At 41.8% G+C, this 27000-nt stretch overlaps 1 protein-coding gene across 5 annotated transcripts in view; it reads right to left on the bottom strand.

Annotated features, from left to right (window-relative positions):
- The window catches only part of MYOF (myoferlin), a 158939-nt gene that overhangs the window by 51891 nt on the left and 80048 nt on the right, over positions 1 to 27000 (bottom strand). For all 5 annotated transcript variants that reach the window (XM_036828555.1, XM_036828557.1, XM_036828558.1 and 2 more), the window contains 7 exons: positions 15068 to 15245; positions 13712 to 13836; positions 11408 to 11514; positions 8641 to 8833; positions 7307 to 7462; positions 3290 to 3421; positions 283 to 446 (listed from right to left, as the gene is read on the bottom strand). In XM_036828555.1, the coding sequence (XP_036684450.1) occupies positions 283 to 446; positions 3290 to 3421; positions 7307 to 7462; positions 8641 to 8833; positions 11408 to 11514; positions 13712 to 13836; positions 15068 to 15245 (1055 nt within the window). The remainder of the gene's footprint in view (positions 1 to 282; positions 447 to 3289; positions 3422 to 7306; positions 7463 to 8640; positions 8834 to 11407; positions 11515 to 13711; positions 13837 to 15067; positions 15246 to 27000) is intronic.

The raw sequence follows: 27000 nt of genomic DNA, 5'->3' as shown, positions 1-27000 counted from the left end.
TCCAGATTCAATAAGATGATTCATGTGTTTAGCCCACTGCTTCACACATTCACATGTAATAAGTTCTCAATAATGTTACTACCAGGTTCTTTTTATACTTTTTTGTTTTATTATGGGACATTGATGACATCTTTCAAGTTTCTGTGAGTTTCTGTGGACTTACTTCTGCTCAGTGGGTGTTATGTAAATATGATCAAGAATGATGATGGAGAAGATTCACTTAGCAATTTCTAAGGAAAGACTACATTACCATCCTTTTTTCTCAGAAAATGAAAAACTTACCTTTTCTCAGGATCAACTATCCAGTCTCCTTCCCATTCCCAGCCTTTTGGAGGCAAAAAGAATTCCCTCTTGAGTTTTATTTTTCCTGTGACATCAGAAAATTTATGACGACCCACTAATCCAGAAGTGCCCCATTTTCCAAACATAAGAGCTTGATTTTCATACTATTAAAAAGAAATTGGAGAAACATCATCAGGGAGCAAGAAATAAAGCCAACACATAAATTTTCAAGTCCATCTAGGACCTAGGCTAAACAATGAGGAAAAGTGAAAAAGCTTTATATTCAGAAGGTACGGACCTAAGTTGCGCTGTTGCTGATTATGCAACTTCGGTAAATCATTCATCTTTCTAAGACTTAGTGTTCTCATCTGTAATCTGAGGATAATACTACTTTTCTCATAGGGTTGTTCTGAAGTTCAAATGTACAAATGATTGTGAAAGTGCTTTGTAAACATTGATATATCATGCTAGTTGTTTCTACCATTATTTTGAATGGCTCCAAATGGTGCTCCGAACCTAATCTTTTAGATACCTACAAAAGTCCTCAATTTATGAACATGTAGTCTTCTAAAACTTTATTTATAAGTCTGCTGCCGAGAACTTGGGCACATTTCCCCACAGAAACAATATTATAATTAGTGGTACATTTCCTGGGCAGCACAAAGAACCCATCTGAAACATGAAGGTCCTTTAGCACCCAGCTTTTATGGGGCCTAAAAATTCTGAGCCTTCATTCCCTCTGGAGTATGGTGAGTGGATCAAGACCTTTCTGGAAGCAGGTTTCATGGCAATGGCAGACCCAGGTTTACAGGGCATTCCTTTCTAAGACAGAATTTATAAAATCTACAATGGTCTGTTTTTCACTATGTCAACCATAAAGAGGTTTGATATTTGCCAGTGGTGAGAGTCTCTGCTTGGGTCCAAGCTGATATCGTTGTTTGTCTGCTGATGAGCTCACCCAGAAGATGATTTGCATAAGCAGCAGGGGAGGTTTTGGCTGAAGGATGATGGAAGAAGTTTGGGTAGGGGCCTGATGAGGAAACTGGAGGTCTCTGAGGTGCTTCACGTGTGCTAATGGTCCCGCCCCACAGGTGCTACTTAAAGGCCTCAAAGCCACATGAGGCTCCCATCTCCACTGCTGCTGCTGCCCTCTTGTCCATGCCAAGGTCCTCACCTGGATTATACTACAGCCATGCTGGCTTCCAAGTAGAAGTGGCAGGAATTGCTCCTCCACTCTGTGTCCTTGTCACTTGGAAACCAAAGAAGCCATGCATGTGCCCCCAAGTCTCACAGCCCCTTGTGCCTAAAGTTCAGAGCAATATCTAAGACAGCACTAGTGAGACCTCCAGAAATTTGGGGGGGGGGTGGAATTTTTGTAGAGAACTGAGGTCTGGTATTAGCCCAGGAAGGCAAGAACCAGTGAAATTTCCATTATTGTCATTAATGTGTCCCTTCTGGTACTCAGAGGCTGTTAGAATTTGGAGAAACTAGAGTCACGCAAAACAACTAAACTGGGTGGATCATCTCTACACCTGTTGAAACTAGAGTTCACTCTATGCAAGGAAGGATCTGGAAATGGGAAACAGAGGCAGGGTTGCTCCTTGCTCAGTGCTAGCTTCTCTGGGCCCCAGCCACAGAGCTGTAGGGCAGGTGGATGCCAAGAAATCCCACAGGAGGGCAGGAGCAAGCCCCTCCCACATGTGCTCTGATGCCCCTTCCGCACCGCCCAGATGACTGACCATCAACATCTGTGACTCAGGGCCTCCCCTGAGGCCTCCAGCCCACCCTCTATTTCTCTCCAATCGCACTTCAAAGCTTGCATCCTAAGGCCTTTGTGTGTGTCTCCCATGGGTTTCACTGCTTCTCAAAGTGGACCGCAATGCCCCGTATCCACCCACACTGCAGGTGCTAATCCCTAACTCAGCTACAGAATCACAATCCTCGGGGTGGGATTCTTTTTTAACAAGACACCCAGTTTTATTATTGTGATAGATTTTGAGATCCTTGAGGACAGGGCTTGGCTGCTTCATCATCTTCAGCCTCTGCCTCTGTGCCTGACATAAAGCTACCACTCCCTAAAGGCTTGGATGGGAGGATGGATGGATGGATGAATTCTGTCACCATTTATTTATTTAATAAATATTTATAGGAGCCTACTACGTGCCAGGCACTGTTAAATTAAAAAAAGCAAAACTAAAAGATGGCCGTGGGTTTTCTTGCCCAGCAAGCACATCAGAACCACAATCCTAAACCAGTGGTCGGGCATAGTGGCGGGCAGCAGAAACACAATTACAAATTAGCTAGAATGAAGATAGTCTTCTCCCCAGTTATTTGAGCATGAAGGCCCATCTGTAAAAGAATGGAGCTCATCTGAAAATTGTCAGAAGAGACCCACTGAATATATCTAATAAATTTACATCAATAAGTACTTTCAGTAAAAAAAAATCCAACTAACGCCACTTTTAGCTGTAAAAGTTTGTGAAAATTATTTTCATTGGTTTAACTCTAATGAGATTTCTAATTAGCTAAATGGATTTTTAACTCAGTGAAGGATTTACAAATTATCTCTATTGTTTTTCAAGTATCCAGGCAGCATTTTCTTTGCCCTTGCGCAAACCCCTCTGAGGTTTCCCCAACTGAGGATTGAGTCTTCTGTGGTTTAAAGACTCCAGACACTTTGCTGTAGAGTAGAAATTAACACAATATTGTAAATCAACTATATTTTCAATTAAAAAAAAAACCACTCCAAACCCCAAGCAGGCTTCTCAAGGTCGGCACCTCTCAAGCGTCCTCACTCCTGGGTTGCTTGTGTGTGAATCACTCTGGGGTGTCCCAGTGTAGACCTCCAGTCAATCTTTCCCTACCCTCTTCATTAAGGGCTCTTGAATGTGGGGTTTTAGGTAGCGATTATGGTGGAGGCTGGTTTGACATCTGAATATTTTCCCTTAGGATGAAAAGTAAAAGTACTCCCACACAAAGAGGAAAAGAGTGATGTCATTAAATGTACCATTTCAGCAAAGACGGTGAATGTTCCTTCTGCGAAGCTGTTGAACTTCTTCTCAACAGCACTTAAGCCCAGCCAGATGTTCACACGCAACTCCACAGGCACCTTTGGTCCATTGTTTTTTTCCTGTGGGTACTGTGAGATGCACAATAACATGACCCATTATTCTGGGCACAGTACAGGCTGTGCATTAAGCTCAAAACAAAAGTAGACTGAACATCTAATCATTGTTTTCAGCAGTCTAATTTTGTTTGTGCAGTTAAAATATTTCCAAATGACCCTTCTGCAAAGATTAAAATAACAAGTAAAGCAGGAACCCCTGGGTGTCCCTGAGACATTTTCAGGAGGCTCACAAGGTCAAAACTATTGTCCTAATAATACTAGGATGTTACTTGCTTTTTTCACTGTATTGACATTTGCACTGATGGTGCAAAAGCAATGGTGGATAAAACTCCAAGCACTGTCGCAGGAATCAAGACAGTTAACACCGAACTGCACTGGTAGTAATAGTTTTCTTCATCACTCTCAGTGAAGAAAACAAAATGCCAGTTTTACTTATTAATTACTTTGATAAAGCACTAAAAATGGCTAATCCTAAATCGTGATCCCTGAATACATGTCTTTTAAATATTTTGTGTGATGAAATTCTGCTGCATATTAGTGTATGTTCTGAGAAAAAAAACTTAGGCAATTGAGCTGTGAACTGAACTAGCCTTTTTTTTTTTTTTTTTAATAGAATACCTTTTCTTCCTGAAACAGTGATTGGCTGACAAATATGGTTATTCATACTTGGATATATGGGGCAGACATTTTCTTGAAAATAAACAAAGTGAGCCTGTCATTTCAAGGATAATAGGTGACTGTATTTTGTTGCAATGATAAAATTCAAGGTTTCAAGTTAAAATTAGAATTTTGGAAAATTTGTTTCTGTCTCGGGGGGTGAGCTTGATAGCATCCCAATACATAAGGGCTTTTCTTGTAAGTGATATCAAAGAATGTGATTTTTTTTTCTTTTTATTTATTTATTTTATTTATTTATTTTTGGCTGCTTTGGGTCTTCGTTGCTGTGCGCGGGCTTTTCTCTAGTTGCAGTGAGCGGGGGCTACTCTGTTGTGATGTGCGGGCTTCTCATTGCGGTGGCTTCTCTTGTTGCGGAGCACGGGCTCTAAGCGTGCAGGCTTCAGTAGTTGTGTCATGCAGGCTCAGTAGTTGTGGCTCACGGGCTCTAGAGCACAGGCTCAGTAGTTGTGGCACACGGGCTTAGTTGCTCTGTGGTATGTGGGATCTTCCCGGACCAGGGCTCGAACCCGTGTCCCCTGCATTGGCAGGCGGATTCTTAACCACTGCGCCACCAAGGAAGTCCCAATGAATGTGATTTTTAAAAATCCTGTATGATGAAATGTGTCAACATTAGGAAGATTTGCATAACTCAGTGAATCAATATTTTCCAAATGAATGCTTAATGTTACAAAATCATGCATGGCTAAAAGAGCCATTCAAAGTACAAGATAGACCAATGGATTTTAACGTAGCAGAGAATGAAAAGTTCACTGATAGGTCAGGTAGGTCAGATTCCACATTGCAATTAACCTTTTAAAAGCTACCACTTGAGTTTGGTATTGCATCAAAGATGAGTACCCATAATTATCTGAAAAAGTTATTAAAATACTCTTCCCTTTTCCAAATACATATCTGTGTGAGGCCAGATTCTCTTCATATACTTCAACCAAGCAACTTAGTCCATAGGACGAAACGTAGAAGCAGTTTTGAGAATCCAGTTATATTTCTGTGAAGCCAGGTTTGCAAAAGTGCAAAACAGTATCACTCTGCTCTCTGATTTTTAAAAGGAAATAGTTATATTTTATAAAAATATATAGTTTATGTTAACCTATAATGGATTTATTATTGTTTATTTTAAAATATATTAATAAATACTTTTTTAAAAATTTTATTTATTTATTTATTTATTTATGTCTGTGTTGGGTCTTCGTTTCTGTGCACGGGCTTTTTCCAGTTGCGGCAAGCGGGGGCCACTCTTCATTGCGGTGCGCGGGCCTCTCACTATCGCAGCCCCTCTTGTTGCAGAGTACAGGCTCCAGATGCGCAGGCTCAGTAATTGTGGCTCACGGGCCCAGCCGCTCCGCGGCATGTGGGATCTTCCCGGACCAGGGCCCAAACCCGTGTCCCCTGCATTGGCAGGCAGACTCTCAACCACTGCGCCACCAGGGAAGCCCTAATAAATACTTTTTAATGTCAGTTTTAATTTCTATTACAGTAAATATTGATAGATGTAACCCACATACACAAATGCTCTCTGGGGTCTCCAATGACTTTTTTAAGAGTGAAAGGGGCCCTAAGACCAACAAAAAACCCACTGAATTAAATAACTCCCTAAACTGGATAATGAGTGTTAACAAAATCAATAAATATATAAAACATTCTCTTAAAAGCATTTTGCTGTTTATCCACTGAGTTCGGAAACCTAATGCAGAGAATACCACTGCAGGCTGGACCCTCAGGGCTCCATTTAGCAAAGAAACACTGTGGTTAGGGCTCTGCCCAAATTCCTGACACTCACATCTTCTAGGACCACAGCTTGCAGGGCTGGGAGGCAGCCTGTGACGGGCCAAAGGGAAAAGAGGGAAGCAGAAGGGGAGCTTCACCTGCCAAAGGCCCTATCTACAGAGCTCTCCTACCCCCTGTGAAGTTTTATTTATTAATCAGTTTGCTTCCACATACTGCTGAGGTCAATTATAATTGTGGTTCTACGTTAAGTAAAATTTATTCCACCAAGAGACACTTGAAAGAAGATATCATTCTGGTTCTATTTTCATCCTCTTGATTAAAGAGCAAAGAGTGCATTTATCAAAAGTTAGCATAGGACTTCCCTTGTGGCGCAGTGGTTAAGAATCCGCCTGTCAAGGCAGGGGACACGGGTTCGAGCCCTGGTCCAGGAATATCCCACATGCTGCGGAGCAACTAAGCCCGTGTGCCACAACTACTGAGCCTGCGCTCTAGAGCCCGCGAGCCACAACTACTGAAGCAAGCGTGCCTAAAGCCCGTGCTCTGCAACAAGAGAAGCCACCGCAGTGAGAAGCCCACGCACCGCAACGAAGAGTAGCCCCCGCTCGCTGCAACTAGAGAAAAGTCCGCGCACAGCAACGAAGACCCAATGCAGCCAAAAATAAATAAATAAATAAATTAATAATAATAAAAAAAGTTAGCATATATCTCCCTGTTTTAAGAGAACACTCTCCCCTGACTGCTTTTTCTCCTTTTGAATTTTTTTCCTCTCCCTGAAACTCCAAGGAACTCGGTTGGAGTCTGGCAGGGAGAGGGATGTAAAACTTGCATCTGGCAACTATTTGGATCTCTTTGTTTCCATCCGCAGGCCCTCCTCTGGTTCTCCTTAGGCACATAAGAGAAGCTCTTAATCCAGGGTCCTGGGATGGATTTATGGGTTCTACGAAGCCCCTGAATTGGATGCAAAATATTGGATGCATCGGAGACGTGCATTCTTTTGGAAGAGAGGGCCAGTAGCTTTCATCAGGCTCTTAAAGGAGTCTACAACTCCAAAAAATGTTCAGAACGCCGGCCCTAAAATAGTAATTCTCAAAATTTTTCAATTTGAGGACCCATTTGGTTAGGAATAGATTCCATGGACTATCTATATTACCTTCCCTTTTTTTCTGCTTCCCGAACGCTCACTAGAAAGGAAGAGAGGCACTGCTTCACATGAGACATTAGAAGTAAGTGGAAAATCATTCCAGAAAGCAAAGCATTCACAATGCCATATTAATATTAGTGTCACAGAGACCTCTATGGAAATGTCCTTGATTGAAGCCAGCAGACCTCAGGCCACTCTGGGAATTACCACCCTAGAGGAAGTGCCAGAATAGGCTGAAATGGACCACAATTGCCCTAGCCATTCAATGACTGGCAAATAATATAAATCAGCCCTTCTTGGGAATATGGGTTTTGCACTTAAGTATTTCACATTACACAATGACGAAGCCATACCTTCAGAAAGATGGTTTGGGTTTTCCCACAGTATTTCCCAGATGCGTTGTCACCACTGGTGGAGTATAAAACCTGATGCGCGGGAATGCGTGCGTAGGCCAATCTTTTCTCTCCCCTGATCATCCAGATGATGATGTCAGGCATGCTGTTCTGAGGCTGGTCACATGAGTGGATGGAAAAGGAAGCAAAGCTATAGTTAGTCTAAATGCAGAGACACCACAGACCCTGCAGGCTGGACCCTCAGGGCTCCATTTAGCAAAGAAACACTGTGGTTAGGGCTCTGCCCAAATTCCTGACTCTCACATCTTCCAGGACCACAGCTTGCAGGGCTGGGAGGCAGCCTGTGACTGGCCAAAGGGAAAAGAGGGAAGCAGAAGGGGAGCTTCACCTGCCAAAGGTCCTATCTACAGAGCTCTGAGAGGAATTTTGGAAAATACCCCCTTTCATCTCTCCCATCATTTGGAGAAAGCCATAGACAGCAGTCAAGGGGTTACAGGCTTCATGTATTTCATAGGACATAGAGCATCTCTACCTCACAATCTGATATTTTCCAAATATGAAATATTAACTTAGTTTTTTTAAACCTCTTTTTTTCTGATTATAAAGGTGATGTAAGTTCACTATAAAAAAAACTTTGAAAGTACCAAAGCATAAAGTAAAAAATAAAAATTTCCTGTAATCACATGCGTGTTTTTCAAATGTATTTCTATCCACAAATATATTACTACCCACCCTCCAGCCCCCACCTTTGAAGGTCAGTAGGAGGGGTCTTCTACTCCCTTGTTCTTCCAACCCACAGAGGTCAATGGCAGCCAACATTTATCCAGTACTCACTGTGAGCCCCTCACTGTGCGCCCCACACTGTGCTAAGGCCTTTACACTCTTCGCCTTCTTTAATCTTCATAAAGCAATGTTGTGTTTTATCTCCATTTAATATATGGGGAACTGAGGCTTAGAGAGCTTGAGTACCTTGCCCAAGGTTAAACATGGTAGACCTGGGAATCAAAGCCAGGTCTTCCCAATCCCAAACAAAGGTACTACACAGATCTGCTACTATATCACTCTAATTGAAATATTCTGATTGTACCATGACACTGGTAATGATTTGTCCACTATGAAGACTTTTCTAGGACAACCAACTCAAAATTCTTCTTCTGCCCTGACCTCAATGATGCATCCATTAGCACCTCAGCCCAGTAATGCCTCGATTTCATCATGCTTTAGATCTGCTCAATATGCAAGATAACGCACTAGATTTTCCTACTACCATCTCTATCCCTGGTGCCCTTCTACAGAATCCCTCCTCCATGTCAAGTGTAGTTTAAAAGCCTTACCTCTTCAGTCAGTTGCATTAATTTATCGAGCCAGTCCTCGATTTCTGCCAATGTGGACTTCACCTCTGTGGCCTCAGACCTCATCCTCACAGCTGCCTCGTGTATCTGGGAGAGAGCTCTGGATCGCAGCTTTTGGATGTGAGTATCAAGAACTGTGACATTAGGTTTTCCTTCCATGAGAGGCAACGTGTATCTAAAAAAGGAAAAAGAACCAGAGAATATGCAGAATAGCTTCCTAGGCTTCAGAACTGTCAAATTCATTTACGGTTGGTTTCCATCTCACAAACCACATCAGTTTCCTAATAGACTCCACAAAGCGTGACCAGGTTTAAGCTGAAGGTGAGTGTATGTGGCTTTAAGAGCAGACCTGCCAGACAGGCTCTCCTAACTCTCATGGGGAATGCAGGGGGATGAAAATTCCAAAGTAATTCCTTGGGTTTGACCCAAGGCCCCTGGAGTCACTGGGAAGAAGATGGAAACAGTGGCAGCAGTTGGGAGGAACTGGCCTTCCCTTCTTTTGCTTCCTATGATCACTGTACAGACCCACAAAATGAAGAAGAATGGACATTAGAGATCATTTAGCGGAAGGCTTCTTAACCTAGGGCCCATGCACCCCTAGGCAGTCTGCGGGTGGGCCTCTGGAGGTCTGTGAATCCCTGGAACTTATAAAGAAAAGTGTTTGTCTGTGTTGACATGCAGTGTGACATCATGATGAAGATGACATCGTGACGAAGAACACAGGCTTTGGAGCTGGCTATCTGGGTAAAAATCCTGGCTCCACCATTTACTAGTTCGGTGATCTTGACCAATTAATCTCTTGTTTTCCTATCTTCAAATGGGGGAAAATAATAACTACCTTTTAGGGTTGTGGTGAGAAGTAAATGAATTAATATATGGGGAGCCTTTAGAGCAATGCCTATCGCATAGTAAAGTCTAAATGATGTTGCCATCATCGTCATCATCTCATCAGGTACTCAGAGGGTACTGAGTACTCCCCAAAACGTTAAGAACCACTTGTGTAGGTCAAGCTCCCACTAGAACAGCTGAGCTGGAGCCAGAATTAGACTTTTTCTGCCAGGGCCCCCCTCTCACAAGGGCTGCTGATGGGGTCACATGGTGAGGATGTCACCTATTCCAGGGAATTCTGCTCACATTGTTTCTACCTAGAATTTTCATTGGTTAGAATTTTACCCGGCTTTTTAAAATTTTTTAAAATATTTATTTATTTATTTATTTATTTGGCCATACCAGGTCTTAGTTGCGGCACTTGGGATCTTCGCTGCGGCATGCAGGATCTTTTTAGTTGCAGCATACGGACTTCTTAGTTGCGGCATGCGGGCTTCTTAGTTGTGGCATGGGGACTCTTAGTTGCGGCATGCATGCAGGATCTAGTTCCCCGACCAGGGATTGAACCCGGGCCCCTTGCATTGGGAGCAAGGAGTCTTACCCACTGGACCACCAGTGAAGAACCTTACCCAGCTTCTTAAATGAAGGAAATCCTAAATGACTTCCCTTAAACACAAGTTTCCTAAAATTAGAAAGTGCCCAATTGGATTCTTCAAAAACCGATTATTCAAGAACAGTATAAATAGATATCTCTTAAAATTCACAGGCATTTTCTACATGAAAAGTATTACCAAATGTTTTTGTTTGGTTGCATTGGTAATTATGGCAATGCATTGGAAGGGTTAAGTCCCTGAAATGATGCTTTGAGGCAAAAATATAGACAGAAGCTGCTAGCTCAGAGGTCACACATAAGACCTTCAACAAATAGATGCTGATGGTGGGAAACATGTAGCAGGAAAAGAAGTTATACTAATAAACCCAACTTTGGGCCTCAGATGGGTCATTTCACCTCCTTGGGCCTCTGTTTTCTCATCTATAAAATAAGGGGACTGGAAGAGATGACCTCTTAGGACCCAGATATAAATTCTCTGAATTTAAACAAGCACCCAGCAATACTTTGATCTCAGCTGCATGACAGTTACCTAGCTGAACCACTAGAGGGCACAAGAAGACTGGGAGACTTTGGGTTAGGAGCTTGGAGTTGTGGGTAGGGGGTGCTGGACAGCCCTGGTTCCTGCTGCTGGTTAGAAGTATCTAATATAGTTTTCTTTTGGAACTTCCCTGACCGCTGCTCTATTGGCCAACATTTAAAATGAGTTTAGAATTATCACTTCCCCCTTTGATTTACAAATACCCTGAGATCTGAGCAGTTACCCTAAGTCACAGTTATGAAAGGTTCTCTGGCTTGGGTTGAATCTTTTGGCTTCACCTAAGGGAGGCTTGGCCAGAGTACTCATTAGGCATCCAGTAAAAGAGCGAGTAAAACGGCTGTTGCTAAAATTGTGTTTATGAATTCGGAACGCTGTTCTAAACGGTAATATCAATGCCCCAGCCCCAGACCCCATTCTCTGGGGAGCCAGGAGTCACCTTTCCTGGGGCGGTGGGCACACAAGGACCGCTGGGAGGCAGACCAGCTCCCTCCCCGCTTCCCCACCCCCTGCAGGAGGCTGCACTGGGACTGCTTCCTGAAGTGGGACCTCAGCCTCCCTCAGCTGCTTTAGAATCGGCACCAGATCGGAAAGTGGAGCTTTTCCTGCTGGTGATTCAGAGACTCTTCCAGTGACAGCCTTTTGAGAAGCCTGACTGATTCAAATTCATTTTTCAGGCAAACACTAGAAAATTCTAGAGACTCTTCAGGCCTTACAGTTTAAGGGAGGCGAGCACGGCTGGGAATTCTAAAGTACGAATAAGATCACTATACCTTGTGTCTTCTATGACTTCATCGATCAGCTTCAACCACATTTCTGCCAACTGGTTTGCGGGAATTTTACCTTGTATCCCTGATTTTAGAGCCTCTATTTTTGATTGCTGAAGAATTTGGAAAGGGAGGAAATAATTGGTAATTGTGCATTATACCTGGTAAAGGTTTAACTTTCATTTTCAAGAAAAAAATACGCAAGAAGACTTAACAGAAAAATGAAAAGTTTTTTTCTTTTACATTTAATAATGCTCACCATAGCTCAATACTATTTTTCTTCAAAATGCCATCAACACTGATACATATATTTAAGTAATAAGACAAGATTTTCATATAGCTTTGACCTTTGACACCATGCAAATTTTAAGTATTCAAAAAGCAAATAAAAGAAAAACCAACAAGGATGGGGGAAGGAACCCTAAAATGGAATGTAAGACAGAAAAAAGTGAACCTAACTATATTTCAGATGAATAACATAACTACACTGAAGTAACCCAAGTAACTTTTGAATACAATGTTTTTACTATATTCCCTTAGTTTGAAGGAAAGAACCATAAACGTATCAAACTCTAAATAGCTTTGTTTTTTGCGGTACTTCACCTACGGATTTTAGGGTTAAACTAATGAGTAAATATATCGAGGGAAACGGAAGCCAGGTTTCTCACTGTTGGAGAAGGGAGTTGTAAATACAGAAAGAGTGAAGACTAGAATAAACCCCATGATATTAGAATGGAATTGGGGTTATCCTTATAAACTCATTGCATTCAGTATATTGAGAGATATAGAAATAAACATACATATGTATATACATGTGTGTTCTCATGCAAGTTTGTCTGCTGAGAAGGCCTAGAAGCAATGACATCTCAGTAGCAGTGAGCACTCCAATACCCAGACCTTGTTCTTCACATTCGGTTCCTACTAAAAGGAACCAGGGCTCCTTGGAGAAATGGTGATCCCAGGGTTGGGGTACAGAAAGTACAAGATAAGCTCAGGACAGATTATTGCATCACTTTGAGCATCTGCCAACAGAGAGGTTGAGGGAGAGCCCACCATGATCCCCCAAAGTCGGATCACGGAAATCCACTGTCCTGTCCAGATTAGTATGGAATTAGGACAGCTTGGTCAATGAAGAGAGCTGATGAGAAGAACAAAGATGAAAAATGCTGAAGAAAACCCAAAACATAATTAGAATAGAGGTGTGACCAATTCTCTACCAAGTCCCTTGAGATGGAGATTGGAAATTAATACCACAACCACAATGCATATCAATTGTAGCTCTGTTATGTAAACCATTATGCTTAAGTTAAATGTATAATTCTCCTTCAATATTGTCTTTAAAACATAAAACAGTATTTTCAGATTTTTGCCGTGGGGTCTTAGATCAAGTATATTCCAGGACCCCCAAATGTCATGGTCCAACCCTGACAGGTTGGATCTTAGAAAAATTAATATTCATATAATTTAGAAATCAAAACACTAATACCAGATGGATTTTATCAGTACCTGATAGAAATAACTTAGTATCTTTGACTTAATTAGAAATATCCTAACCATGTCCTCCTTCTCCTCATCAATGTCAACTAGAAGGATAATCAAAGATATCACATCTATGCAAGTTCCCACCAGAGGGAACACCCCCAACCTCCAAACAAGAAAGTCTACTGAGCCCACTTCTTCCCACAGTAGAGATTCTTACTGCTTTGATAGCAAAGCTCTAAGGGTTGCATGTTTCTATTGAAATGAACCACTCTCCACACCATACTTCACATACAAATTGTGGCAGAAACCGAGTTGTCCCCCTACTTCAACATCCATCCTCTCTTTTCCACAGTAAGAGAACTTGTACCTGGACATATGCCTGCCCAGGCCTAGGACTGTATTTCCCAACTCCCTTGTAGTAAGAGGTGGTTGTATGACTGGATTCTGGCCAGTGGAAAATGAGTAGAAATCAAGCCTGTGACTTCTGAGTGTTTCCCTTGAAGGAAAAGGCCTGTGTCATCTTCTCCCCCTTTTCCCCTTCCTTCAGGCTGAAGGGTCGGTGTGGTGGTGAGCTGCCTTTCCCATGCAGACTATGACAACTCCTTAGCGACAGCAGAGCAACAAGGGGGAAAAAGCCTGGGTCCCTAACACCACTGAACTTCCATACCAGCCTTGGATTACCTACCTCAACTGTTACTAAAGAAATAGCTTTCATTTTGCTTACCATTATATTCTGAGGTCTTGTGGTACAGTGGCCTAACCTGCATTCTAACTAACACATAATTCACTCTGTTTGGTGAAAAGGAAATGCAGAAAAGATAAACTCACCAGCCGTTCTGCCATGACTAGGAGCGTGTTCACTGCATCCAGGCGATGACTAATATCCTCCCAGTATGAAGTCAGTGTAACAACTGGCTTTGTGTGGGCCCAAGGCAAGTAGTAATAGTAGTTCCCTGGGGTAGAATATTGAGGGTCAGTGAACACTGGACACTTAAAATAAAGAACACGTTTACTGAAAAGATGTGCAAACTGGACGGCTTGAGTAATCACAGGCCTGGAGGTGTGGTTTGGGGTGGTCTGCTTCTTTCATTTTATTTAATTGAGCAACTGAGGAATAAATAGAAAGTCCTTATTCATTTAGCCTGCTTTGAAAATCTCCACAAGACCCTAGTAAACCTAGCACAATGATCTCAGGATCTTTTGGTGATTCAGGACCATGTATCTGAGCATCACTGATGATTACATAACACAGCAGAAGAAAATAGAGAGAGCATAGATTAGACTATATGTGCTGTCCCTGAAAACTGTTATTCTAAATAAATATTTTTGCTGGAAGTAGGACAAGAAAAAAGAATTTTCTGGTTTTTAAAAGCCTTAGCTAGATACATGGAATTTGGTATTACAAAGAGCCTTACAGTAATTAAGAATTATTAGTCAACATTTTCTAGCACGTTTTATATTTTAACACTACTTGTACAAAAATTAGGTAAAAACTATGGCGACAACCGTTGGGGCATTTGATCAGAATTTCTCTCTCCCTTCTCTATGCTCTCCAACCATTTGTCGATATCTTTATAAGGGCACTCTCATACTCTGCGCCTTCTATTATGATTTATTTTATACACTAAAATGTAAGCTTCTTAAAAGCAGGGACTGTTTCTCATTTATCTTTGTTCAAATACAGCTATTTAATCCTCATGGCAACTCTGGAGAAGATGAAGAAACTGAGGGTTAGAATGAAGTGATATGGCTAAGGTCATAGTGCTGGGAAGTAACCGAGCCAAAACCAGAAGCTTGATTTTCCATCCACTTCAACTACTCAATCTAAGAGTGATTTGGGGCCCGGCAGGGAAGAGGTGGGCTGGGGCAGGAGCTGTTTGCGGGGAGGCTCAGTGTTCAGCTAGTTGCCATCTTGTGACTTTACAAAACACAGCAAGGGTTAAAGTTGGGCATGGGAGGGGGTATTGGAGTACAGCCAAGGGTCTGCATCTTCTAGGGTCTGACCATTCATTCTTGAAGGTGCCTGAACTCCAGCCACCTCTCCTCCCCATTCAACCTTTCCCTTTCCACTAAGCATATGCTGGGGATAATGGCTGCCAGAGGGAGAATACACTGCATGCTTCTCGTCCTGTGGTGTACCCACTGTAAACGTGTACAGGAGAGAACGGCCAGTGTCAGTCTTACCATCAAACACGGCACGGCTGTATTGAGTGCTTGATGCCAAAGGCTTACAGGTCGTGTCAAACTTGTTGCCATAGTTCCCAATGCTGACTTCAAACTGAATGGCCTCGCCAACGTCTTGCAACATGGTGGCCGAATGGAACACAGCAGACAGGCTGTACTTCCGCCTTCGCTGATATTTCTACAAAGTATGAGCAGACATAAGGCTCAGAGAAACTCCTTTTGCTCTTGTTTACATGTGGAATTCTAGCAGATGTAATTCTAACCGTAATAATTAGTGTTGAGTTAAATGCCAGTGGAGAATGTTCTTGGATCTAGCAGTTCCCCTTGTACTCAAACAAGTGGGCAAAGACAGAAGTACCAGGATGTTCATTGCAGAGTTGATTGAAATAGAGAAAAAAATGAAAACAATACAAATGTTTAACAATAGGCCACTGGTTAAGCAAATTATGTTACATCCATATAATGGAATGAAATTTCATAAAAAGGCTTAGGTAGATTCATATGTACAAACATGGAAAAAAGGTATATTTTTAAGTGAACCCATTAAATATATATTTTAATACTGGCATATGCACAAAGAAAGTCTGGAAGAATATAAATCAAATTGTTAACAGTAGTTATGTTGGGGAAGGTAGAGAGACTATGGCTAACTTTACTGTCTAACTCATACACTTCTAATAGTTTGAATTGTTTAAAGTATTAATTTTCTAATCAGAAACAATTAAGACTTTTAGGACTTCCCTGGTGGTGCAGTGGTTAAGAACCCGCCTGCCAGTGCAGGGGACACGGGTTCGAGCCCTGGTCGGAGAAGATCCCATATGCCGCGGAGCAACTAAGCCCGTGTGCCACAACTACTGAGCCTGCACTCTAGAGCCCGTGAGTCACAACTACTGAGCCCGCACGCCACAACTACTGAAGCCCATGTGCCTAGAGCCCATGCTCCGCAACAAGAGAAGCCAACGCAAAGAGAAGCCTGTGCACCGCAACGAAGGGTAGCCCCTGCTTGGCACAACTAGAGAAGAGCCCACGCGCAGCAACGAAGACCCAACGCAGCCAAAAATAAATAAATTTATTAAGGAAAAAAATGACTTTTACTGTCAGAGTCTCTTCAGCAAGTGGTGTTGGGAAAGCTGGGCAGCCACGTGTAAATCAATGAAGTTAGAACACATCCTCACACCATACACAAAAATAAACTCAAAATGGCTTAAAGACTTAAATATAAGACATGATACCATAACACTTCTAGGAAAGAACATATGCAAAACATCCTCTTACATAAATCCTAGCAACATTTTCTTAGGTCAGTCTCCCAAGGCAATAGAAATAAAAGCAAAAATAAACAAATGAGACCTAATTAAACTTACAAGCTTACAGCAAAGGAAACCATAAACAAAACAAAAAGACAACCTACAGACTGGGAGAAAATATCTGCAAACAATGCAACTGACAAGGGCTTAATTTCCAAAATATACAAACAGTTCATACAACTCAATAACAAAAAAAAAGCAAACAACCCAATCAAAAAATGGGCAGAAGACCTAAATAGACATTTCTCCAAAAAAGACATACAGATGGCCAATAGGCACATGAAAATATGCTCAAATTGCTAATTATTAGAGACATGCAAATCAAAACTACAATGACATATCACCTCACACTGGTCAAAATGGCTATCATTAAAAACTCTACAAATAGTAAATGCCAAAGAGGGTGTAGAGAAAAGGGAACCCTCCTACACTGTTGGAGGGAATGTAAATTGGTATGCCCATTATGGAAAACAGTATGGAGATTCCTCAAAAAACTAAAAAAAAGAGTTGCCATATAATCCAGCAATCCCACTCCCTGTCATATATCCGGAGAAAACTCTAATTCGAAAAGATACATGCACACCAATGTTCACAGCGGCACTGTTTACAATAGCCAAGACATGAGCAACCTAAGTGTCCATCAATGGATGAATGGATAAAGATGTGGTACATATATACACCAGAATACTACTCAGCCATAAAAAAGAATGAAATAACACCATTTGCAGCAACATGGATGCAACTAGAGATTACCATACTAAGTAAAGCAAGTCAAAAAGAGAAAGACAAGTATCATATGATAACATTTATATGTGGAATCTAAAATATGATACAAATGAACTTCTTTACAAAGCAGAAACAGACACACAGACATAGAAAACAAACTTATGGTTACCAAAGGGGAAAGGGGAGGGGGGATAAGTTAGGAGTTTGGGATAAGCATATACAAACTACTATATACAAAATAGATAAACAAGGTCCTACTGTATAGCACAGGGAACTATATTCAATATCCTATAATAAACCATAATGGAAAAGAATATGAAAACGATATGTATATGTATAACTGAATCACTTTGCTGTTCACCAGAAACTAACACAACACTGTAAATGAACTATACTTCAATTAAAAAAAAAAAAAAGACTTACCGTCAGATTTAAAAATAAATGAAATTAGGTACACTTATTTTTCTGAAATAGAGATCAAACATTGTTCCTTTCTTTTTCAAATTTATTTTGTATTTTTAAATTTTTTTATTGACGTATAATTAACTTACAATATTTTATTAGTTTCCAGTGTACAACCTAGCAATTTGATATTTTTATACACTACAAAATGATCACAAGTCTAATTACCATAAAGTTATTACAATATTATTGACTATATTCCCTGTGCTGTACATTACATCCCTGTGACATTTATTTTATAACTGGAAACTTGTAGCTCTTAATCTCCTTCACCTTTTCACCCATCCCTCCACACCCCTCCCCTCTGGCAACCACCAGTTTGTTCTCTGTATCTGTGAGTCTGTTTCTGTTTTGTTATGTTTGTTCATTTGTTTTGTTTTTTAGATTCTACATGTAAGTGAAAGTGCTCTTTTGATAGAGCACAGCCAGAAGGAAGACAAGGAGATTACTTGACTGGCTATAGCTTAAGTGGTTGCATTACTTGGGAAAGCTCACTTGGCTATTTGTGATTTGTTGTCCTTTACTTTTGATTTCTTAATCTTGAGATATTGCCAGGCCTAGGTTTTTGGTTACCTATGTAGGCTGCCAAGACTTTAGAGCCACCACCATCTAATGGTCTCCTTGTTTAATTATACACCACATTTTTGTTCATCCATTCAAAAAATCAATGGATTCATGGTTGCTTCCACATTTTGGCTATTGTGAATGCTGCTGCTATGAACATGAGTGTACAGATATCCATTTGAGTCCCTGCTTTAAATTCTTTTGGGTATATACCCAGCAGTGAATTGCTGGATCATATGGTAATTCTATTTTAAACTTCCTGAGGACCATTTTAAGAACATCTGACAGTCACTGTAGTTTGCTGTCTTAAAGCAGCGGTCCCCAACCTTTTTGGCACCAGGGACCGGTTTTGTGGAAGACACTTTTCCACAGACGGGGTGGGAGGAGGACACGGATGGTTCAGGTGGTAATGTGAGCAATGGGGAGCAGCAGATGAAGCTTTGCTCGCCTGCCGTTCACCTCCTGCTGTGCGGCCCGGTACTGGTCCGCGGCCCAGGGATTGGGGACCCCTGTCTCAAAGAACCTTGGGGAGAGAGATCAAGATGGTGGAGGAGTAGGACATGAAGCTCACTGCCTCCCACAAATGCATCAGAAATACATCTACATGTGGAACAATTCTAACAGAATAGCTACTGAATGCTGGCAGAAGACCTTAGACCTCTGAAAGGGCAAGAAAATCTCCATGTAACCAGGAAGGACAAAAGAAAAAAGAAAGTGAGAAAGAAATTGGGATGGGATCTGCACCCCTGGCAGGGAGCTGTCAAAAAGGCAAGGTTCCTGCACCCTGGGAAGTCCCCTCACCAGTGAAGAGATCAGCTGGGACAGAGGAGGAGCTTTGGAGCCTCAGAGGAGAATGCAGCAGCTGGTTTGCAGCAGCTAGAATGGAGAGAGACCTGCACAGGCAGTCAGTGTCATTACTTTGCACTCCCTAGCCTAAGATCCCTAAAACAGAGAATAAAATAACAATAGAAAAAAATCAATAAAACCAAGAGCTGATTCTTTGAAAGGGTAAACAAGATTGACACACCTCTGGCCAGGCTCACCAAGAAGAAAAGAGAGAGAACTCAAATAAACAAAATAAGAAATGGAAAAGGAGACATAACAACCAATACTGCAGAAATACAAAAAACCATAAGGGAATACTATGAACAATTATATGCCAACAAATTCAACAACCCAGAAGAAATGGACAAGTTTCTAGAAACATACAGCCCACCAAAATTGTATCAAGAAGAAATAGGTAATTTGAACAGACAGATCAGCAGAGGTGAAATAGAATCTGTAATTTAAGAAAAACTCCCTACAAAGTGTGAAGTCCCTGTGAAGTCCAAGAGGGCTTCACAGGTGAATTCTACCAAACATACAAAGAAGAACTTATACCAATCCTTCTCAAACTCTTCCAAAAAATTGAAGAGGAAAGGATACCCCCAAAGATATTCTATGAAGCCAACACCACCCTGATACCAAAACCAGACAAAGATACCACCAAAAAAGAAAATTACAGGCCAATATCTTTGATGAATATAGATGCAAAAATTCTCAACAATGTATTAGCAAACCAAATCCAACAACACATAAAAAAGATCAAACACCACAACCAAGTGGGATTCATCCCAAGTTCACAAGGATGGTTCAACATATGCAAATCAATCAATGTGATATACCACATAAACAAAAGAAAAGACAAAAACCACATGATCATCTCAATAGATGCAGAAAAAGCATTTGACAAAATTCAACATCCATTCATGATAAAAAAAACTCTTACCAAAGTGGGTATAGAGGGGACACATCTCACCATAATAAAAGCTATTATGACAAACCCACAGCCAATATAATATTCAACAGTGAAATGCTGAAAGCCTTCCCACTAAAATCTGGAACAAGACAAGAATGCCCACTCTCACCTCTTCTATTCAACATAGTATTTGAAGTCCTAGCCACAACAATCAGATAAGAAAAAGAAATAAAAGGTATCCAAATTGGAAGGGAAGAGGTGAAATTGTTATTACATGCAGATGACATGATTCTATATATAGACAACCCTAAGGACTCCACACAAAAACTACTAGAACTGACAAACAAATTCAGCAAGGTAGCAGGATACAAGATTAACATACAGAAATCAGTTGCATCTTTTTACACTAAGAATGACATCTCAGAAAGGGAATGTAAAAAACAATACTTTTCAAAATCACACCCCCAAAAGTAAAATGCTTAAGAATAAACCTGACCAAGGAGATGAAAGACTTATATGCTGAGAACTATAAAACATTACTAGGGACTGCCCTGGTGGCGCAGTGGTTAAGAATCCACCTGCCAATTCAGGGGACACGGGTTCGAGCCCGGGTCCAGGAAGATCTCACATGCTGTGGAACAATTAAGCCCGTGTGCCACAACTACTGAGCCTGTGCTCTAGAGCCTGCGAGCCACAGCTACTGAGCCCACATGCCACAACTACTGAAGCCCACACTCCTAGAGCCTGTGCTCCACAACAAGAGAAGCCACCGCAATGAGAAGCCCGTTCACCGCAACGAAGAGTAGCCCCTGCTTGTTGCAACTAGAGAAAGCCCGCGTGCAGCAATGAAGACCCAACGCAGCCAAAAATAAATAAAAAATAAAATAATTTATTTTAAAAAAACAACATTAATAAAGGAAATTGAAGATGATTCAAAGAAATGGAAAGATATCCCATGCTGTTGGGTTGGAAGAATTAATATTGTTAAAATGCCCATACTACGCAAAGCAATCTACAGATTTAATGTAATCCCTATCAAATTACCCAGGACACTTTTCAACGAACTAGAATAATCATAAAATTTATATGGAACCATAAAAGACTCAGAATTGCCAAAGCAATCCTGAGGAAAAAGAACAAAGCAGGAGGCATAACCCTCCCAGACTTCAGACAATACTACAAAGCTACAGTAATCAAAACAGCATGGTATTGGCACAAAAACAGACATGGATCAATGGAACAGAAGAGAGAGCCCAGAAAGAAACCCACACACCTTTGGTCAATTAATCTTTGACACAGGAGGCAAGAATATACAATGGGAAAAAGTCTCTTCATCAAGTGGTGTTGGGAAAGTTGGACGGCCGCATGTAAATTGATGAAGTTAGAACACACCCACTCACCATACACAAAAATAAACTCAAAATAGCTTAAAGACTTAAATATAAGACATGACACCATAAAACTCCTAGAAGAGATCCTAGGGAATTCCCTGGAATCCCAGTGGTTAGGACTCCATGCTTCCATTGCAAGGGGCATGGGTTTGATCCCTGGTCGGGGAACTAAAATCCTGCAAGCCACACAGCATGGCCAAAAGAAAAAGAGCAGATCCTAGGCAAAACATTCTCTGACATAAATCATACCAATGTTTTCTTAGGTCAGTCTCCCAAGGCAACAGAAATAAAAATGAAAATAAACAAATGGGACCTAATCAAAGCTTTACAAGCTTTTACACAGCAAAGGAAACCATAAAAAAAAAAAAAGAAAAGACAACCTATAGAATGGGAGAAAAATATCTGTAAATGATGCAATTGACAAGGGCTTAATTTACAAAATATACAAACAGCTCATACAACTCAACAGCAAAAAAAAAACAACCCAATTGAAAAATGGGCAGAAGACCCAAATAGACGTTTCCAAAGAAGAAATACAAATGGCCAATAGGCACATGAAAAGATGCTCAACTTTGCTAATTATCAGAGAAATGCAAATCAAAACTACAATGAAGTACCACCTCACACTGGTCAGAATGGCCATCATTAAAAACTCTACCAATAAAAAATGCTGGAGAGGATGTGGAGAAAAGGGAACCCTCCTACATTGTTGGTGGGAAAGTAAGTTGGTAGAGCCACTACGGAAAACAGTATAGAGGTTCCTCAGAAAACTAAAAATAGAATTGCCATATGATCCAGCAATCCCACTCCTGGGCATATACCCAGAAAAAACCCTAATCCACAAAGATACATGCTCCCCTATGCTCATAGCAGCACTAATCACAATAGCCAAGACAATGGAAACAACCTAAATGTCCATCAACAGATGAATGGATAAAGAAGATGTGGTATACATATACAAAGGAATACTACTCAACCATAAAAAGAAGCCCGAAATAATGCCATTTGCAGCAACACGGATGCAACTAGAGATTGTTATACTAAGTGAAGTAAGTCAGAAAAAGACAGACAAATACCATATGATATCACTTATATGTGGAATGTAAAATATGACACAAATGAACCTATCTACGAAACAGAAACAGACTCATGGACATAGAGAACAGACTTGTGGTTGCCAAGGGGGAGGGAGTTGGGGGATGAAGGAGTGGGAGATTGGGGTTAGCAGATATAAGCTATTATATATGGAATGGATAAATGACATAAACATATGTCCTACTGTATAGCACAGAGAACTATATTCAGTATCCTATGATAAACCATAATGGAAAAGAATATTAAAATGAATATATATAAATAACTGAATCACTTTTCTGTACAGCAAAAATTAACACAACACTGTAAATCAACTATACTTCAATAAAAAAAAAATACCTTGGGATATCCCACTATTACAAAATCTCCATTTTAGTTAAAGAAATTTTTGACATAGTACAATTGAAACCTCCCATAGGATTTCATTAGAAACCCCTCTGAGTCTCAATCTTTTTTGAAAGACTTTCTAAAACACTGATTTGCAACCTTAGCTGCAAATTGGATCGCCCAAAGACCTTTTATATACATATATATACATATTTATATTTATATTTATATCTGGGCCCCATCTTCTGGAGATTCTGCCTGGGCATTTCAATTTGAAAAACTTCCCTACCTTAGTCTGCTGTCACTTCGGTAGAGAGGGGCTTGAGGGACTTTTGTCACTTGTCAGAAGTCCCCTTAACTACCCACACCTAAGCCTTCTGAACTATCCATGGTTCAGAAATGCCGTGGAAATTCGAGGTTTGGTTTAAATTACTGCATGAAAATTACAAAGTAGGAAGTTATTTGTATTAATCAGACCTTATATAGAGAGCATAACTTCTTCTTTGTAAACCATCTAGGATGATATCAGAGAAGGGAAGGAGCAAAAATATGAAACGTAATTTGGGGCTTAAGTCAGGGCCCAGAAAAAAACGATCAGTATTTAAGCCAGAGCTGCCTGTTACTGCAGAAAAGAACGAAGGCACGTCAAGAGGTGCTGCAGAGAGGCCGGGATGCCGCCTCTGGCCGGGCTGGCTCTGCCCTGCACACCCCCACACGGCCAGGGTTCCATTAGATCTCCCTGGATTTTCCCACGCAGAACTCACAGTCACCCGCAGAAGCCCTGACAGGACCCTCACCCTGGAGGGTCTGAACTCTAAGATAATAAGTGGTGTTTCTGGCCAGCACAACTCCTAACAGAGTGGGCTCACACTGTGAGCAAGCCACTCAAGATGGAGCAGCTCCCTGGACCACTTTGTAGGGCAAAATCCACGAAGGGTGCCCCTACCATCTGCTCACCTGCCCCAGAGCCCCATGATCCTGGAGTAATAGTGAAGCTGAGAATTCTGCCCTTCCCCCAGCCCTTTCCTACTTCCCCTGTGCCCTCAGGGCACAAAGAGGTGGCGAGAAGTAACTAACAACACAGTTTAGAGCACTCTGCAGCCTCAGTTCCCACTCCCCCCCATTCCCACTCCCCCCCATCCCCCCGCCAGCTTAGTAGCCTTGGGGCAAAACCGCCTACAACAGGGAAAGTTGAAGAATATAAATTATAGTCTACTGAACTATAATTCAACCCATCTATTGAAGGATGTTTCTTTAACTTTGCAGGGCATTGGGGCTCTCTTTCTGATCCTCAGTGACCAGTGCAAGTTGTAGGTGTAGGTGGTATAAGGGAGAGTTTCAGAAGTATCGATAAATTTGGGGAGGGGGGTGAGTTTTGTCAAGCAGAATACTGATAAGAGGTAGCAAGTAATAGCTCATAAAAGTGGCCGTGGGCCCAGGAGGCAGGGGACATTAAGGGTCAATGACAAGGAAACTGTGCCAAGGAAAACTGCCCAACTTGCCACCTTTGGTCTAAAGGAGCTGATGGATGAATCTCAATGTGTTGTTTCAAGCAATATTTATTGACACTTAACGTGGGCCAGACCGATGGGAGCTCTAAGCCTGGGGCTGCAACAGCTGATCTTCTTCTTCCTGCCTGATTCCTTAGGAAAGCACCCAGGCTGAACCTGCTGCATCTCTCACGGGGTCTCTTAACCAAGCCCATCTGGAGCATCAGGTTGACTTCTGCTCTAGGGACATGGGGGAGCTCTGGGCTCTTTGGCAACTGAGTAGGAAAAACTCATTCTTCCTCCTGTGTGTCTCCTTTACTCTCACACTACGATCACACTGTCAATGCTTCTGACGCCAGATGTGGGGAGGATATTCCCACACTGAGCAATTCTGCCACACCAGCTAGGTATCCTACAATTTAACTCAATTTTGACACTGTCCACCTGGAGATAATATCAGATCCCACAGGTTAAGGGCTCAGTCCCACAAAACTGCCCTACCCACTTCACCTGCCCTTTTGACCCATTAGCCAGCCATAAATTGGAGGTTCCCACAATCCCCTCTTCAGGTTAGATTAATTTGCTAGAGCAGCTCATAAAACTCAGGAAAACAGTTTACTTACTGCTTATGGGTTAATATAAAAGGATATGATAAAGGATGCAGATGAACATCCAGATGGAAGAGATGCATAGGGCAAGGTTTGTGGGAAGAGGTGCAGAGCTTCCACGCTCTCTCCGCACACACCACTCTCCCAGTACTTCCATGAGTTCACCAACCCGGAAGCTCCCTGAAACCCATACCTTGGGGATTTTATGAGGCTTTTATCATGTAGGCATGGTTAACCATTAACCCAATTTCCAGCCCCTCTTTGAAGAATAATGGGGGGGTTTTGCTGAAAGTTCCAAGTTTCTAATCATGGCTTGGTGACCAGCCCCCATCCAGGAGCCCACCAAGTCACCTCATTAGAACAAAAGACTTTCTTATCACCCAGGAAAGGGACTTAGGAGCTCTGTGTCAGGAACCAGTGTCAAAGACCAAATATTAGAACAAAAGATGCTCGCAATTGCTCTTATCACTTAGGAAATTACAGGGGTTTTAGGAGCTCTGTGCCAGGAACCAGAGACAGATATATATATTCTACTATTTCACAAGGACCAAGTTGCCCTTTTGTCGAAGCCTCTTCAACTCTATCAGAAAGTTTCATTACTTGCATATGACCGGGTCACAGGATCTTTTTAAGTTGGGCAAGGGTCATGATCACCTTCTAGATTGGCCACTCTCATGAAATCCTCTCAGCAGCTGCACAAATCTGCTCATCTCACTCTCTTCCTGGACTCCTGGTTGCTTGAACTGTGGGTTTATCCTTGGCATCTCAGCTCCTTTCCTGCTTTTTAATTTTGTTGGGGTTTTGGTTTATATAATTCATTTCTGTTTTTATTACATTTGTGACACAAACCATTCTGGGTTTAATTATTTGGAGCAAAGAAAACTAATTCAGTTTTGTATCTCAGTTTTAAAAAGCTATTCTTTCATATTGTTGACATATACCGTGGGCAGTAAATATCATTGGTTCTTTGTTTCTATATTTTGCTTTTATTTTAATTAACTTTACGACATAAGCTTCTTTACCTGTATGTGTTTAATTATTTGGAGTAAAGAAAACTAATTTGGTTTTGCATTCTAGTTGCTAAAGAGTTTTTCCTTTACACTTTGCCGGGCTTCTTCCTTTCCCTTCCCCTTCTCCCCTCTATTATTAATGTTTAGAGCAAAGAGAAGGGTCGTGGACTTAAATTGTGTTCTGGTGATGGAACAAGGAGGCACTGCGATTGCTGAGAAACCACAACATTTCCGCCTAACTGCAATTCCAACTGAATCTTCAAGAGCCATCGGTAACTACTCAAGGCCAGAACCACTCATGCGTTTCCATGGAGGCCTTTGGGTGGTTTCTAGCCGTTTTCTGGCATGATCCTGGCAGGAAACAGTACGTAAGCTACTCCACCTCTCCCCCTACCTGCTCCTCTTTTCCCTTTTTCTTAACTTGTCCTTAAGATCTATTACGATTCCTGGACTTCAGAGGTGATGGCGCTGTGGAGCGGACAGACTCAGGCCAGGACCCTGCTGACTGGACGAACCTGTCGCTTTTGAATCAGTGTCTCTTTAACAAGTAAAAAAACAAACCAGGGCTTCCCTGGTGGCGCAGCGGTTGAGAATCTGCCTGCCGATGCAGGGGACACGGGTTCGAGCCCTGGTCTGGGAGGATCCCACGTGTCGCAGAGCGACTGGGCCCGTGAGCCACAACTACTGAGCCTGCGCGTCTGGAGCCTGTGCTCCGCAACAAGAGAGGCCGCGATGGTGAGAGGCCCGCGCACCGCGATGAAGAGTGGCCCCCACTCTCCGCAACTGGAGAAAGCCCTCGCACAGAAACGAAGACCCAACACAGCCAAAAATAAACATAATAAATAAATAAAATTAAAAAAAAAAACAACAAACCAATATTAATTTACACTGCATGATCCCACAACATGAACCCTTCTTGGAGTGCAGGGTAAGTGAGGGGAGGGCAGCAGCCTGGGGAAGCCTTTTGGGCGGGGGAGGGGGTAGGATGGGGTGGGGGAGCCCGCAAGGAGAGGCCGTAGGCAGGGGGGCATCAGTCAGCTGGCTGCCCCGGCAAACAATTCAGATTTCTGGAACATGTAAGGACCAACCCAGGATTCTTAGAAATAGCTGGAGAAGAGGTGGTATGTATGTGTCTATATATAAAATAATGGAGTATTATTCAGCCACAAGAAAGAAGGAAATCCTCTGTTTGCCTGACAACATGGATGGACCTGG

This window comes from Balaenoptera musculus, chromosome 16, assembly GCF_009873245.2.
Source record: "Balaenoptera musculus isolate JJ_BM4_2016_0621 chromosome 16, mBalMus1.pri.v3, whole genome shotgun sequence".
In the NCBI taxonomy this organism is placed as follows: Eukaryota; Metazoa; Chordata; class Mammalia; order Artiodactyla; family Balaenopteridae; genus Balaenoptera; species Balaenoptera musculus.
Note: the sequence above shows the minus strand (reverse complement) of the source record. Positions and strands in the feature narration are given on the sequence as shown.